Source organism: Triturus cristatus, chromosome 6 (assembly GCF_964204655.1).
Source record: "Triturus cristatus chromosome 6, aTriCri1.1, whole genome shotgun sequence".
Taxonomy (NCBI): Eukaryota; Metazoa; Chordata; class Amphibia; order Caudata; family Salamandridae; genus Triturus; species Triturus cristatus.
Genome location: NC_140589.1, coordinates 1068263291 through 1068280589, shown reverse-complemented (window position 1 = coordinate 1068280589; position 17299 = coordinate 1068263291). Strand labels below are relative to the sequence as shown.

Below are 17299 nucleotides of genomic sequence, written 5' to 3'. Positions count from 1 at the left end.
GGTCAGGGTCATTAACATAGCCCATCTTCCAGTCCTGTGCACTGATGATGGCCTCTTGGCCTGCCGTGAGCGCCACCTGGAATGTATCCCATTCACTGTGGTGCGGTGCTCCCTCCTTAGCAGCAGAACGGCTGAGAAAATCCGCCACTTTGTTCTTGTGGCCTGGCAAGTATTCTACATCGTAGACGAAATCCAGTAGCCGGAGCTTCATCTTGGCGATGTGGGGGGGGTGGCTTTTGCGTGACCACTGGACGTGAGGACCTTGATCAACAGTTTATGGTCTGTTCTGAGGGTAAACCGGGAGCCCCATAGGTACTGCCAAAACATTTCCATGGCCCACATGGATGCCAGCATTTCTTTTTTGATGACGCTAAACTTTTCCTCGTTGGGGGCGAGGGAATGTGACGCGAATCCTATGGTGGTTTCAGTGCCATCTGTGGAGCGTTGTGACAGGACTGCCCCTAACTCCTCGCTGGCATCCGTTGTCAAGATGCTGGGGGCAGAGCTGTCGAACCCTTGCAGGGGTATGGCCTGGCAAATGTCCTTTTTAATAGTTTTAAATTCCAGGTTTGAGTCTGATGTCCACTTGAATGCGTTCTTTTCTTTTAATAGCTGGCGCAGACTGTGTGTTTTGGTTGCAAAATTCCTGACAAATTTGCTGTAAAATTCTGCTAACCCCAGAAAAGAGCGAACTTCATCTTTGGTTCGTGGCCTGGGCGCAGACTTGATGGCTTCTACATTAGCCTTATTTGGAGAAATCCTGGTTGCACCAATCTCATACCCCAGGTACGTGACGGTGCGTAGACCGAACTTGCACTTCTCCAATTCTGCCGTGAGGCCGTTCGCTTACGGGTGTCCTTAAGACTGCTCGAAGCTTGGCATGATGCTCCGTTTTGGTTTTTCCCATGACGAGTATGTCATCCTGGAAATATAAAACGTCACTGCTGTCTTTGAATAGCTTGTGCATCAGTTTCTGAAATACCGTTGCGGCTGATGCCAGACTGAATGGCAGTCGCCGAAATCGGTAGCAGCCGAATGGAGTGATGAAGGAGGTCAGCTTCCTGCATGAGGGGTGGAGCAAGATTTGATGATACGCCACCGTGAGGTCTATTGTGGAGAACCACTTGATTCCTTTGGTTTGGGCTAACAATTTGTTGATTCTTGGCAGCGGTAATTTGTCCACTAGTATGTTTTTATTCAATTCTCTGATGTCTATGCAAAGGCGCACCTTCCCGTTTGGTTTCCGTGCCACAATCAAGGGCGCCAACCATTCGGCGCTTTCGATGGGTTCCATGATGCCGTTGTCTTCCAGGCATTGCAATTCATGCTGCACGGCCTCTCTACAGTTGAAAGGGATGTTTCGTACTTTGTGGCTGACAGGGACGGCACCATCTTTTAGCATTATCTTGTGTGTGAACCTTGATAGTTGCCCAATGGTTCCACCAAAGACATCTGGGAATTATTTTCGCAGGTTGGCTACATCTGGTCTGGGAGGGTTGTCTGTCATGAGCACTTGTGTTTCTCCGCTAGGATTGAATTGGATGCCTAATGCTCCTTAGTTGGCCCATCCGAGGACTGAAGGTCCTTTTTCTGCCACGTACAGTTTGCCTGTGGTCTCCCTTCCCTTGAATTCGAATTTTAGTTGTCTGAACCCAACCATCGGGATCCTTTCCCCTGTGAAGGTGATGGGATGTACGTCTGTAGGGAGTAGGTGGTGCCCTATGGTGTCGGCAAAATCCCTGTCCCAGATCTCCCTTTGTATGATCAGGAACGGGGACCCTGAGTCTGCTACCATGGATATCTGGACTCCCCCAATGGTCAATAAACAGGATGGTTTTTTCTTGCACTGCAATCTATGCCCAACACTTGTTCATCAATGCATAAAATACAATCATCGTCACCATCGCCCTCCCCCACATCAGGTTCCGAATCATACATGACGCATTTGACAGAGGTACTGCTAGGTCTCCTTCTGCAGACTTTGACAAAATGTCCCACCACCCCGCAAAAGGAGCATTTTACATGGAAGGCAGGGCATTGTTTGTCATTGGCCATGTGCGTCTGGCTGCCGCACCTGTAGCAAGAACCTTTCATCTCGGGAGGAGGTCTAGCGGGCCCTGCAGAGGTTCTTGTGGGCCTTCTGCTATTCCTGTACCCTGCAGTGGGGGCAGGCTTGTCATTGGAAACCTTTTTGTCGCTCACTTTGCACACTGTGGGTTTACTTTTGCCGTCCTTCTAAGCCGCCTCAGCACACCTTTTGAACAGTTCGGTCTTTTTAACGACCGCTATGATTTCATGAAGGGGCGCCTCCCCACTCACCCACAACTTTTCTTGTACATTAGTGTTGACAGTGTGCATTTTTATCTGATCACGCACTAAATCATCATGAAGAGGGCCAAATGTACAATTTACTACCAGTTTTTTTAGCGCTGCAACATAGTCCTCCACTGTCTCTGTGTCCTTTATTTCCTCTGGAAATTTTTTTATCTGTCTATGGCGGTACAAATAACGGGTTGATAATGACTGTCTAGATCGTCTAAAGCGTGATGGAACAGATCTGTATCCGTCGCACCTCTCGGTTTCTTCACCATGTTCTCGTACACTCTCAGCCCTTCAGGCCCTAGATTGTGCAACAGTATTTTCTTTCTGCGTTTGCTGGAGAACATTTCCTCCCCTTCATCTTCCAGGGCAGATAAGTAGTTGAGGAAGTACCCCTTCCAATAAGCCCATTTCATGGCCGGTTTCCCTGGCTTCGGGAGGAATGGCACTGGATTTGTTAGGGAGAAAGTTTGGGCACACATTGTGATGGAGTAGAATGCCCCCGCAAGGGAAGACCATCAAACAGGGAATGCGCAGCAGTCCGCCGTATCCAGCGGCAGGAGTGAGTGGAGAGTAGCACCTGGATACTGTTCCAGCTTATGCAGATGGGTTCCTGACAGAAACAGAGGACCGTAATGTTTGCCAATGGGCAACTTGAACCCTCCACTGGCAAGTGTGGGCGAAGCTTGGAGGGTGACCACCTGGATGAAGTAAGTGTGCGTGTCACTGTGATGCTATGCGCAGGACATGCTGTAGTAAGAAGTGGCTTGGAGGCAGGGAAGTAGTCCGTTTCGTAGACGGTGCTTGTGCAGTGGCTATAGGATCTGCCTAGAGCACCATGCGTGTGCAGGCCTTCACTCAGGTACGTAAGATGGCCGCCAGGAGCACCTCTAGTAGTCGCTGAGAAGTAATGGTCTCGGGGAGGAGTAGGTGAGAGAGCGCGCTTTTAAACGCGCTGGTAGCGTACCTCTAGGACTGGATGGTACCTCTAGTACTGGATGCTCGGGAGGCCAGGATTAAAGCGCATCTGGCGGTCTGGCCATGGACCGTGCTGGTCGTCTGCTCCCATGGCGCCGCTCTCGATGCGCTGCAGGGGGCTGGCCGACAGTTCCGATGTCACTGCTCTCCCTCTCCGTCGTGCAGAACCTGTGCGTTGCGGCGGGGCGCATCGAGCAGGTGAATACAGCGGGATCCGTTCCAGCTCGTCGCCAAGCTGTAATGTATTTGGTGTTCCCGCAAGAAGACACGGAGGCTGCAAATGCTGTTCAACTTGGGTTTATTATGGAGAGGGAGAGCCCTGCATACATTCCTCTCAGTGCCCCGTTACTGAATGTGCGCCCTCGCGCTATCCCGTCAGGCACCGCGACTGGTCACGTGGTTGCCGGGCAACTAGACCGTGACACCACTGTAGACTTGTAGTATTTCCAAGTCTTCTTTATTGGTTCCATGTCCAGTTAAACTCTTTCTTAGTCCAGCCAGCTCTGGTCAAGTACCAGCCATGTACCAGCCCCACCAGGAGCAGCCTGCCCAGCTGCTCAGCCCATCTCCAACTGTCACCACTCATCCACACAGGCACCCAGGCATTCCATTCATCACAGTCACACCAACATTCCGTTACCATCTCTCACTCTGGCTGAGCAGCTAGGAGACAACTAGGCTGGATAACATTAAATATCACAGTGGGGATATAACAAAATGGTGCAATAAAACGTATTTATTTGCATGAATAGGAACACCATTACAACCACAGGATAGCTGACCTTCCTTCCGCTCCAGCTCAACTGGACAAAAGCTCCAGAAGCGCAGAGGAGAAGATAGAATTGAAGCAAGGTTTCACAAATAAACAGAGGATCCACGGGAGGTCTGGTGCCATAATATACACAGTAAAACATTTAGAACACAGCAGACACCTGTGGTACTGCACCCTTTCACTACTCCGTGCACAAGCTGTACCCACGATAATGTGCTGCATAGGTAAATACATACAAGCTCCCAAAGGCGAGACCGATTGCATTGCAAATGCTTGTTCTAGGCAGTTGTTGCAATTGCACAGAGCTGTAGGGACACTTGTGGGTGGGCTCCATAAATATATTACAATAAAACTCTGTTCAAGGACATCGTGGATCGTATCCTGTTTCTTCCTTGTCTACCTACAACACTGTTTATCCGTAGGCTCTGAATATAAAAAATTGTTTGTTTTTTGCCATGTTTACCTTCAAATTTTTGTGCTGAAATATTTCTTAAATCCAAACCGTGCTATTGGTGTTTAGAGGCTTCAAAATGTAATGGTCTCCCGGTTCAATACTTCTTTTCCTTTGTTATTGGGACTCCAAAGTTAACAGTTTCACCTTTCCATAATGGCCACCACTATTCCTTCCCAGAGTTCCTATTGTCGCCACTTGTTAATTGTCTCCTCTCTATGTCTATCCATATTCCCGCAGACGCTGTCGCTGTTGTGTACGGACTAGGGTGCGTAGCCGGTCCGTATGTGTGCGTCAGGGAGGAGGCGAAACCTGTGCACGGCGTCGGTCGACCTAGTGCAGCGAGATTCGGAAAAACGAACACAGTGTACAGATAGGCGTCCACGACGGGTTGCAAAAAATATTGTAGGGAGATGTTAAGAATAGGTGTAAGAGAGGAGTGACAGGGAGAGGAACACGGCGAGGATAGCCAGCCCTGAACTGGAGCTCCGGGTAGAACTGAGAGCTTTGGCACAGGCAGCCCGACATTTGAGGAAGCCGGTGCGAGGTCTCCTGAGCTCCTCCTACCGTTGGTTTCAGAGCTTGGATTTTTGTGGCGGTCTCTGGGGTAGAGCCGCAGCAGCATGTCGGGAAGTCGCGAGGAAGAGCGCAGGAAACTGGCCGAGATCATCGACCACTGGAATAACAACCGGTTGGACCTGTTCGAAATCAGCCAACCTACTGAGGTATGTAACAAGCCCCATTCCCAGAGATCAGCTGCACCCGGGACTGGCTGCACAATACAATCCAATACAGACACTGCACATGGCGATCAAGTGCATAGGGGGATCAGCTGCAGCCAAAGATCCACTGTACCTTAGCGATCCACTGCAATCTTTTCCAGGTAATTCCTGGACACCTGACACTACAATTAGAACGCAACAGTCACTACATCCAAGGACCTACTTCACACGTCTTACCTACCCCTAACCCTACAGCGTTTGCGAAACACCCACCCTACCATACTTCCCGCCCCAGGGAATCTACTACTTCCGCTTTGTATAACCCTCCGCTCAATTGGGATCAGCTACCCCACACCTAATGGGGTCTATTTTCCAAAGAGGTCCAATCCAATGAATGATATGACAGTTCTACCCCAAAAGAGCCTCTTCACCCATACTTCCCGCCCCAGGGAATCTACTACTTCCGCTTTGTATAACCCTCCGCTTAATTGGGATTAGCTACCCCACATCTAATGGGGTTCATTTCCCAAAGAGGTCCAGTCCAATGTGATATGACAGTTCTACCCAAAAAGAGTCTCTTCACTCCCGCCTGAATGCAATATTGTTTCGCACTCAAGCCAGTAGGCCTCTTTCGCCACACTTCCAAGGTAAATGTCAACCTTTTTAACTGAGGTATCCCTTTTGCCCTCCTATCCATGAAAACCCATTTACCTTCTGACCGATCTTTAACTCCCATGCTAGGAACCCCGTGGACTGCAACGCCACAAGCAGGTCGTTTTATCCCGATGCATCCTTTTGACAACCCATCTCATTTTGCCCGATCTGGTTTATTCTCTTCGCTGTCCTCATCCACACGTGCCCTTTTGCACTTGAAACTTTATTCTTACATTACGGATAACCTGCGACAACAGAACCTATTTAAGCGTGGCGGGAGTGGATGTAAGAAAAGGCTGGCATTGTGCGGAATTTGTTCCCTACTGGTTTCTATATGGTGTAGATGTGGGGAGTTATGCGTCTATTTTTGTGCTTGTGTGGTCGCTTTCAATGCAATCCCGTCCTTATAAGCCTCTTTAGTAAGTAGTAATAGTAAACTGTAGCTGTGTTTGTTATGGCCTACTTGTGGAGGTTTCGTGGACTCCCAAGTCACCAGTCCTGGATTAATAAAACCCCTGCACGTATTTGACATCCATCGCTCAGATGGAAAGCTCAGAATTGGTTACGTTTCTGCACCACCGATACCCGTGGGTGTTGTCAGAAAAGGGCCTGGTTGCCTGCGAGTTTCACCGATGCCGCCCAGGGTTGGGGCCTCTCGCGTCCAGGCTCCGGCAGAAGGTGGGTCGGATTCCTGGCCCTGAGTGTAACAGGCCCTGGTTGGGGCGGAGACTGCTCCTGTGTTCTGTGAAACGGCCACTGCGGCTTGACCCTAACTGAAGGTTGCTCTAACAAAAAGCTGCCTTTTTGGAAATACCTTGATGTGTACTGGCATGGACAACACCCTCACTCCACAGGCGTATGCCGTACTTTATGGAATACCAACTTGGCAGTGGGCTGTCAAAACATTGAAATAATTATTACATTACGTATAAGCAACTTTTGAAACCCTATCTCATTAAATCTTGTACGATAAAACTATTTAATAGAAAAAAGAAAGCGGTTAATTTACAGTTTATTCGTTACGTGAAGTGAACACGAACGAGTTGGGGACATGGAAAAAAGAGTTTGTGGGTCACGTTCAAAATTTCACACACTCCATGTATCCTGCAGGTGGCGGCCCAAAACGATCTTTATGTTCTGATTTTCTTAGCCGTTTTCACACTTCTCTGTTAAGGAAGTTACCACATTGTTTTTCGAGTAGTAGTAGTAGCAGCAGCACACACCACCATTGCACTTGCAGCATAAACAGTGCCACGTTATTACTGCACATTTGTGTGAGTTAAGTTAATAATTATTTGTAAGAATAACGAAAATGGTTATTTTATTTTATATTTGGATTTGATGTGGTTGCCCGTTTTGCCCGAATTATATGCCAAAAGTAGGACAGGGTAAAAAAAAATAGTGCTGTGCTATACGACCTGGTGACATTTGTTGTGTACGTCGTACGTACTCTACATAAGCGAGAACGATGTGTTGTTGATTACTCCAATATCAGTAGAGATAGTTGAGTCATCTTGAGCACCAACGTCCCTTTTGCCCCTCTTGAACAGTGTTACCCAAATTAATTGCTTTTCTAAATAGATTTATTCCGAGGTTAAACTTCACAATTAAACCAGTTGTTATTGAATGTTTGGTTGCATGTAGTTTTCCATTGTTCGATGCACCCCTTAACTCTTTCGCTGTCAGGTCCCCCCGCCGTGCCCTCTTTTGACTATTTGGGGTGGTTTGGTATCCTCCCCCCCCCCCCCAAATTTGCATCCTTTTCTTCCAACATCCTGAGGATTCTAAAGGTAGAAGGCTTTTGTGGATTTGCCTGGAAGGGATTGAGAAATTAGGCAAAATGCAGCTAAACTTGTTTTTTTTTTTGGGGGGGGGGGGGAAATGGGACAAAAGTGCTGCAGAGGAAAGCGGCTGGTTTCTTCCCTGCAAATGGTATCAGCAAAGGGTTTGTCGTACGAAAATCACTGTCTTCCTAGCTTTCAGGAACAGGCAGACTTTTGTCAGAAAACCACCATTTTCTACACAGTTTTGACATTTTACTGGGACATAGCCTATTTTTCCTATTTCCAACCTCCTTCCAGTTGGTGGTAGAAATGAGTGTGAAACCAGTAATGGATCCCGGAAAGCTATACGTTTCTGAAAAGTAGACACAATTCTGAATTCAGCAAGGGTGATTTGTGTGATCCTTCAAGGTTTTCCTATGGAAAGTAACAGTTGAAATAAAAGAATATTGAAATTTAGTTGAAAAAGACAGCCATTGGTGCCTACATTTTTACCTGTAACATCTTTCATCTATGGTAGATTTTTGAAAGCTATATACTGTTATGTCCGCGGGACCCTTTTGGTTGCGAGGTTATATGAGGCTTGTAGGTTCACCAAGAACCAGAGGTACCCAGATCCAATAACCGAGTTGCACCTTGCAATGTTTTTTCATTGTCTACCGGGCATACAGTAATTTATTTGGTTAAATATAAAGTGTGAAAAATCGGTATCGAGGAAACCCATGTATTTCTGAAATTGGGACAAGATACGGAGTTTAGAAGCAGTGGTTATTTGTGCCTCTCTGAATTTGTGGGAACCCGTATTAGCAGGTAAATTAGAGGGTGCTGTTCAAAATGACTTATTTTTTACAGACTTTTACATTTGGAAGGCAGAAATGCATAGAAAGACAAATAGTAATAACACTTGTTCTACTCTTTTGTGTTTCTCGAAGTCTCTCGATAAAAGTAGTACCTCACTTGTGTGGGTAGGCCTAGTACTCCCGACAGGAAATGGCCCAAAACGCAGCTTAGACACATCACATTTTTCCTGTGAAAACGAACTCTTTTAAGTTCTCGCTTAGCGAAAGCAGCGCGTGCGCTGAGCTCGCTATTGCGAGTACCTTTTGGAATCGATTCTGCAAAAGCTTGCGTGCATGCGTCTGCATGGACAAACATGGCTGCTCTTGCCATTTGTCCATAGCAGACAGCATGCGCTTGTCCGTCGGACTGTGGACAGTCCAACGCCATCTTACGAAGCTTTCGTTGTCATAGCAACTAAAATGCTGCTTCGCGTGTGCTTTGCTTTTATTTTTGCTGTCAGTTCCCCCAGGGCACAAGCAGGCATCCACTTCTGTCTTTTAGCTGCGATCACCTGTCCTGACAGAAGTGGATGCCTGCTTGTGTCCCGGGGGAACGGACAGCAAAAACATGCAGGCATCCACTTGTTAACAGGTTGCAGAGAGCAAGATGGTGCCCATTCCTGAAGTCCAGCTCATACCTTATTGCGCGAACTTCACTGCGCCCGTACGGGCGCCGCTCACGTTCAATGATTTTCGCCCTCAAATTCACGAGAACGCTGACACAGGGCTCAGTACTTCTCTAACTGACTGAGGGCAAAAGTCCAAAGCTGTATTTTATTTTCCAACACAATGAAGAGGTCTTTCTCAGAACCTCAATAACTTGCTTTCAATTTTCACGGCAGTTCCATAAACGGACAGCTGCCAGCTCTGTAGACACAACCCTGAATATTACGTCCTCGATCAGTAATTTGCGTCCTCTACAGTAATTTAACATAACGTAACATAACATGACATTGATTTACAAAGCACATATTCAACTCAAGGGGCTTCGTGGCGCTGAAACAACATATTCTAATCTGCTTCCTAACACAATGGTCAAAGACTGTGGGAAGATCGTTTTGTCTGCTCTCTGCGTTCACATAACCAAACCAACCCAACCCAATGACAATGTACACAAAACGAAGACTCACCTGGCAGCCCCAGGCAGAGCAGTATGCTGTAATAGATTACAGGTGCGGACCCCAAGCCACAGCCATACTTGCTGTGCGAAAGAAGCGAGGTGTTGTAGACGTGATTATGCTCCATTGACTTGTTCTTTATTCTCTGCTACCGGGGGCCCTTTCTTCAAAACATCAGAGGCACAGATCTGGCAAAAAACACAGAGCGCGAGAACGACGCCAACCCTCTCTTGCCGGTGCGCTGTATCAAACAAGCCGCTGCGCTCCTCAGAGCTTCCCCGCATCCCAGGACTCCCTCCACCTGCTGCACGGTGTAATAATTAAGAGAAGGTGCAGCGTGCCGGCTGCATGCTTCAGTCATGCAGTGCGGAAGCGGGGCTGTCTTAAGCGCTGAAAAACCCTACATGAAATGTTAATGAGCGCACAGGCGCATACATCAGGCGCGCGGCCCCTGAGGACAGCCGCCTATGTGCCCTTTGAGGCAAGCACGATGGGAAACAGGAAGCAATCACCTCAGGTTCACCCTCCCCGTCGGTTAACAGTGTCAGATCAATAAAATCAGATTAGAAGGATAACACATAATCTCACGAATCAAACAGACCACACCGGTATCGACCATGCAGGAGAGGACACGCGCAGATACACCCAAGTGCATAACACATATTACGTTCGACAGCCTGAGTTAACCTGAAAAGTTGTCGTCCAACCTCGTGTTTTCAGACACCATAGCTAAGGAGTCATAATTTTTCCAGTGTTTTTTTAGTTGCTTTCTCCCCTGCTTTTGAGCTGCTAGTGTCCTGGTTAAGGCGTGTTTAGTGAGAATGGGAGGAGAGAGAAGCAAAGCTTACCACAAGGAAACTGCGTATCATCTGCACTCGGAGAGGCATCCTCCGTCCCCCCCACCCCTACCCCCCCTCCTCCACCCCTACGTGAGCAAAAGCTGCCTCCTTCGCAGAATTTAGGAATGCGAAGGGAGGACTCCAAGGGGCCTAGTCAGACAAGCCTTTCTCGATCAATTAGCTTGCAGCCATTACTTGCGACCCGGGGTCACCCAACATAAGAGTGTACTGGGTGTGCCTTCAGGGGGCATCGGGCGAAAATGCATTTCACAAACATTTTGTAAACGAGACAGATCAGAGGGCCTGGGTGCTGCAGTGTCTCCACTCAGGAGTCAGTCCTGTTCCGCTGATAATTAATGCACCCTACGTTTTGAAGTGTCAGCAGTCTTGGGTTTGCCACCTTTCAAAGCGTGGGGGACACCCTACTCTGTCTAGAAGTCTCTCTCACATTCTCTACAAGCCACTTATTGTCATTTCATATTTCTTTGATTCTGCAGTTTATAGCCCTCACGCGGACTCCTTTTGTTTTAACTCGCAAGCCTTCTTTGCATCTCATGACTGCTCTTAATGCAGTGATAAGCTTATATGGGACAGCAGTCATTGGGTTCTCACCCTTTGACCTCCCAAACATGGGCGCCAGCCTAAAAAGAAAAGGTTGGGGATACTAGCAGGCCACGACTTCGAAGGCGGTCATCCTTCATTATTAGTCAGACCCACAGAAATATTAAAAATAATACGCGAATGTAAGAATACTGCGCAAGTGCTTTTAGCCATACCTAAAGCAGCATTGGTTATTTGTTCCAACAAACACCTTTTACAAATACGGATTACAATGAATTCTTATAATCAACAAGCTTTAAAAATGCAATAGGTCTCGCCTTTTATTAAGTTAAAGCCATTTGCTTTGCTATACAATACCATTAGCAAAGCAAATGGCTTTAACTTAACCAAAGGCGAGACCTGGTGCATTTTCAATGCTTGTTTGTAATGTGGCTAGCTGTGGATTTTGGCCCCTAGCTCAGCTGGCACCTAGGGAAACCTAGCAAACCTGTACATTTTTGAAAACTAGACACCCAGAGGAATCCAGGATGGGGTGACTTGTGTGGCTCTCACCAGGTTCTTTTTCTTCTCAAGTGAAAAGGACATTTTAATTGGTGGCATCTAGGGCCAATACTCCGCTTGCGTGTCATTAATCTGCGTTTTTATTTTGTGATGGCTGTTGTTTTGGATTACAGATACAGTGTTTTGGTGTGCCCAGATGTATTTGTGATTCTATTTTGCTGTAGATGTTTTTGAATCTGAGCATCTTTATACCTTGGTGATTAGGTATATAGACATCATAGGAGCACCCACATTACATGCTCTTTACTATATACATCAGAGACTACTAATTTAAATGGATGTGCAGGTCATTTAGCATACCCATGTCTTTTTTTTAATGAGCAAAGCAAATGGCTTTAACTTAACCAAAGGCGAGACCTGGTGCATTTTCAATGCTCGTTTGTAATGTGGCTAGCTGTGGATTTTGGCCCCTAGCTCAGCTGGCACCTAGGGAAACCTAGCAAACCTGTACATTTTTTAAAACTAGACACCCAGAGGAATCCAGGATGGGGTGACTTGTGTGGCTCTCACCAGGTTCTTTTACCCAGAATCCCTTGCAAACCTCAGACTTTTTCCCCAAAACACATTTTCCTCACATTTCTGTGATGGAAAATTTTGGATTCTGCGAGTAGACACAAACTTCCACCCACCCAGCGATTCCCTCAAGTTTCCTGATAAAAATGGTACCCCACTTGTGTGGCCCCCCCCCCTGTTGCTTCTTTCTGCACCTCTCTTGCTTCTTTCTGCATCCTTCCCTTTTTTGCATCCCTTTTGCCTCTTTCTGCTGTTCTCTTGCCTCTTTCTGTACCTCACTTACCTCTTTCTGCACCTCACTTGCTTCTTTCTGCACCTCACTTGCTTCTTTCCACACCTTTGTTGCCTCTTTCAGCAATTCTTGCTTCTTTCTGCACCTCTTGCCTCTTTTTACACTCTGTTCCCTCTTTCTGCACCTTTCCTGCCTGTTTCTTCACCTCTTTTGCTTCTTTCTGCACCCCTCCTGCCTCTTTCTGTACCCATCTTGCCAGTTTGTGCATCTCTCCTACCTCTTTCTGCACCCTTTTTGCACCTATGCTCTTGCTTCCTTAGGGACCTCTTTTGCATCCCCCATGCCTCTTTCTGCACCCCTCCTCCCTATTTCTCCACCTCTCTTGCTTATTTCTGCACTTCTCTTGCTTCTTTTTGCACCTCTGTTAGAACACATTGGATATATTCAGATTCAGGTATTCGACATGAATTCAAAGCTTGGAAAAAATTGAGATATTTTAATTGATATGCGCAACATCAAAAAGTAAACTATATCTATATGTTTCAACAATGCATGTAATGCCTCAGCATAGAAGTGTTGAATATTTCTCTTCTATGTCCATGTTTTTATCGTCATGTGATGTTCACCTATTTTGCACTGTCACTTTAAAAATGCCAAACAGTTGACACGCAGTTGCAAAAACGCGTGATTACCTGTATACTAGGTTTCCTCGGAGACCTATAATTTACATGTTACCCAAAATCCATAAGAAGTTGGAAGACCCGCCTTTCCGACCCATAGTATCTGGGTGCGGTTCAATACATGAACCTCGAGGGCAGTACATAGATACTTTTTTACAACCTTTTGTACAAGCGGGTAACACATATATTCAAGACACTACCCATTTTTTGAAATTGATCAGGGATCTCCGTCTGCCACCTATGAAAGAGATCTGGCTAGGTACAGTGGATGTGGTATCTCTTTATACCTCCATACCACACTCAGAGGGAATTGAGGCCATTGAGTGGGCTCTGTTACAACAAGAGGAATTAGCTGCCAATAAAGTTTTTCTTCTACAACTGCTACAATTTAGCTTATTTAATAGCTACTTTAGCTGGAAGGACAGGTTTTTCCTGCAAACCCATGCAACACGTGCTTAATGATTCATCTTGGACTGATCAGCTGATCATGTATCGTAGATACATTGACGATATTTTCATTATCTGGCAGGGTTCTAAACTGTCTCTAGAAAAAGTGAGGGCTTTGAACACCAAAAACCCGAGAATTCAATTTACTTACACACTTGATTCTTACAAAATATCTTACTTGGATGTTAACGTAGAAATAGTAGGATCCAACATCAATACCTCGGTCTACAAAAAAACCACTGACCGTAATAACACACTGCACTACAGTAGTTTTCACCCTGATTCCCTGAAAAAGCACTTACCTTTTTCACAATTCCTACGTATTAAACGTATCTCATCCAATGACAACCAATTCGTCCAAGCTCTTAGTGAGTCTAAAAAAAACTTCTTGGTTCGAGGCTATCCTCGTGAGGTGATTGATGCTTCTGCCAAGAGGATAGAAGGAATCACAAGAGAAGAGCTCCTTGAGAAAAAAGAGAAACCACCCCTTGAACGGGAGGTTTATGTATCTACATTTTCCACCCAATCGGCAGCAATCAAGAGGATTATTTTACGTCGTTGGGACATCTTACAAACCGAACCTGACTTTCAAAATCTGTTTCAAATTCCCCCCATATTTGCATATAAACGTTCCAACAATTTGCGCGAGATTTTGAATAAAAAACATTTTTTGACACATGGAGACACCCACAAAGGAATGCAAAAATGCTTTAATTGCACTCATTGCAATAATGTCCTTACTGGATCTGCATTATCACATCCTTGGTCAGGTAAACCAATAACCTTAAAATACACAGGTAACTGCAACACCAGCAATGTAATTTACTTGATCAAGTGTCCTTGCTCTCTTTACTATGTAGGGAAGACGGAAAGGGCATTAAGGACTCGCATCACAGAACACAACAGTAGAATCAGAACACGGACATTAAGCTCACCATTAGCTACTCATTGGGCAACAGCACATCATTCTATAGCCCAGCTCAGATTTACTATCCTGGAGATAGTTAAACATCGTGATGATAAAGACATGTCTAAAGTCATCACGCAGAGAGAAACTTTTTGGATTAAATATTTGAACACTCTTGCCCCCAAGGGCCTCAATGACAAACTGGAACTGTCGTGTTTCCTGTAAGGGCATTTATGATATGCACCAGATGATGCAAGAGTATATTTCCAACAGATCAATTGTTTTTAGTCATCAGCTGCACCTTTCACACCGTAACCCAGATTTAGATGACTTGTCACTATAAGCATGAGCACTCACATGCTTACATTCTCACTTTGACTTTTATTTATTTTTCATTCAATTTTATTGGTATTAGTGTTGATTCAATTAAGTACTGTATTTCATGATGTTTGTTTATCGACATGTATAGGGTGCTGTACTGTGATAAATATTATGTTGAATTCCGTTATCTGTATGTGATGATATTCAGCCATCTAATCAGCACGAGACTATTCTGTATGTATCCATTTCAATAACACATTTATTCAGTATGTCTGACTTCAGGATGTCATACAATAACTGAGTTCATGTACACCTGTTTATGCACAGCTTCATGTTCGTTAAGGGGTACAAGTAGTGTATTTAATCAACTATGCATGATGGTCACAGTAGAAACAGCAGTTAATGAAATTGACGTACAGGCATTGCTCGTATGTAATTTTAGTTTTAAAACTATTACATGTAATTAACATTGATTGATGTCTTTGGAGAAAGCATTCAGAACGTTCTTAAGGTGGACGATATTAGTTTTTTTATTTTCCGTATGTTTGATGGTTACATGTATACCATTATTAATGCTGTCATCTTTTCAATATCGGTCACACAAATGTTATATATATACAGATCTGCAATATACTAGGATGCTTTTCAGTTTGATAGTACTGCCAACAAGTTCACGCCATCTTGAACAATCAGACTTCACGTAGGTGAATGACCTTGTACACTAGTTACTGCTCCAAGAAGATTCCTGCGGGAGACATGATTACATTACAGTGACTAAATTTATTTTAACACAGGTTACCCATTTTTCACACTGTTCATCCGTACCTATTTTGAGTACACTGGGTGTTTTTTTTCTTCATGCTATGGATACACACAGATGCACTGATATGGCTGCTGCGCGTGTCAGCTACACCAGTCCTATTTTTATGTTCAATGGCTTTCGCACGTACTCGCTAACACGCTAGTAAGCTTTATTAACGGCTAGGAACAGCGCGGACGCCACTTGATGGCGAGCCTGCACCGTTAAGGAGGGTCCTCTATCTTTAATCAAGTAAGTTGGTAGTTTAGATTGGAGAGTTAGTTTACATAAGAAAATACTTATACCCATTTACACCTAATCTTTTGCGCATGCTTTCAGACAGTACGAGCAGTTTTTGAACGACTTGGATTGTAAACCAAGAGAAGAAAAGTAAGGTGAGATGCACGAGGTGGCAGTGCACTAGAGGTGAAACATTATCGTCTTGGTTTTCAGGGCAATCACTAAAGCGAGGTTTTTGGCATTCATTCCACAGGACATTCTATTGATCATTTTGGGCGCTTGGCGCATACACGGCTTGTCTCGACATTCTTCAATATCAGAAAGTGGTAAGCCTATTACAGCCTGCAGGTTCAGTTATAGCCCTTTTTTCACCACAGATAGTACTCATTTGGGGATTTATATTCCACAGATAGTAGCAGATCTATTGAACCTACGACATTAGCGACTCGCCATATGTCTGAGCCAGAGGGCTTATAGAGGTAAGTCCATCCATTAGACTGGACCTTATTAGCACTTACAGGAATGGTGTATATCTCACGAGGATTATGGTCACAGCGTTACTTGTTTTTTAGCACACTTGGTTCACACATTTATATTCTGTTGGGTATGTTTCTGGGTCGGTGAAGTTAAGGTTGCAACTTGGAACTGGTGTGATAACATCTATGAAGATACGTTTTAGACATCATGTTAATTTCTTTTTCCCGGTAATTTGGAGGCCGGTAAACTATAAATGCATGACATCACAATTTGTATTTAACTGTATGAATATAATTCGTATATGTTCTCTGTAGATTTCCCCTGATGAAGGGTGTATGAATCACCCGAAATGCATTGGGAACATCACATTGCAAGACTTCACATTGTATGCTAATGTAACAGTGGAGTTCTATATTCAGTATTGGAAACAACGCTTTTGAATTAAAGAAGCAACAAACTACGTTGGACTGTGAATTCATTGTTTTTGCTAATGAATATTGGTTACTCTTGTTATGTTTAATCGGTTGCATTGGATGAAATTTTGCTTATACGTTTTCCAATAGTGTACAATATTAATTAACACTCTAAGAGTGGCAATCTTGGTAGTGCAGGCTTCGTCTAGGACATGTTATCTTAGAACATTTTCTTCAAACAGTTGACACTGCCATGTCATGTGAACAAGGCTCGCGGGATCCGAAACTCGTTATTGCGACTTTGAAATAAATAACTATTTGCACTTACTTTGGGTCCGTGTTGTTCTTGGAGCGATCTGCTTGATGACGGAAGAAAGTGATGTAGTTGACTGCAAAGTTTCACTCTGTCACACACGGATCCCTCTTCCAGCTGGACGAGGCACGCAGTGGAACACAACTTCTGGGGCAACCTGGAAGCATTTTGAATCCGACAAGGAAACTGTACGTTTGACCCCCCTAACCAACTAACCAAATATTTACCTTCGCCAAGAAGTATGATGTACTCAGAGTATCCAAATTAAAAAGAATAAAAGGCCCCACAAATATGACTTCAAGGAGGGCAGGACCAACCAATGACACATCACAGTCGGATTTAAGCTCAGCAGGGGGCAGTGA

At 45.0% G+C, this 17299-nt stretch overlaps 1 protein-coding gene across 16 annotated transcripts in view; it reads left to right on the top strand.

The window, feature by feature from the left end:
• The first annotated feature begins 4752 nt into the window (after nucleotides 1-4752).
• The window catches only part of AFDN (afadin, adherens junction formation factor), a 1598291-nt gene continuing 1585744 nt past the window's right edge, over nucleotides 4753-17299 (top strand). For 10 of the 16 annotated variants that reach the window (XM_085611917.1, XM_085611910.1, XM_085611908.1 and 7 more), the window contains exon 1: nucleotides 4753-5245. In XM_085611917.1, the coding sequence (XP_085468043.1) occupies nucleotides 5144-5245 (102 nt within the window). In that variant the 5' untranslated portion in view covers nucleotides 4753-5143. The remainder of the gene's footprint in view (nucleotides 5246-17299) is intronic. The other 6 variants (XM_085611916.1, XM_085611915.1, XM_085611918.1 and 3 more) reach the window with 1 other exon arrangement.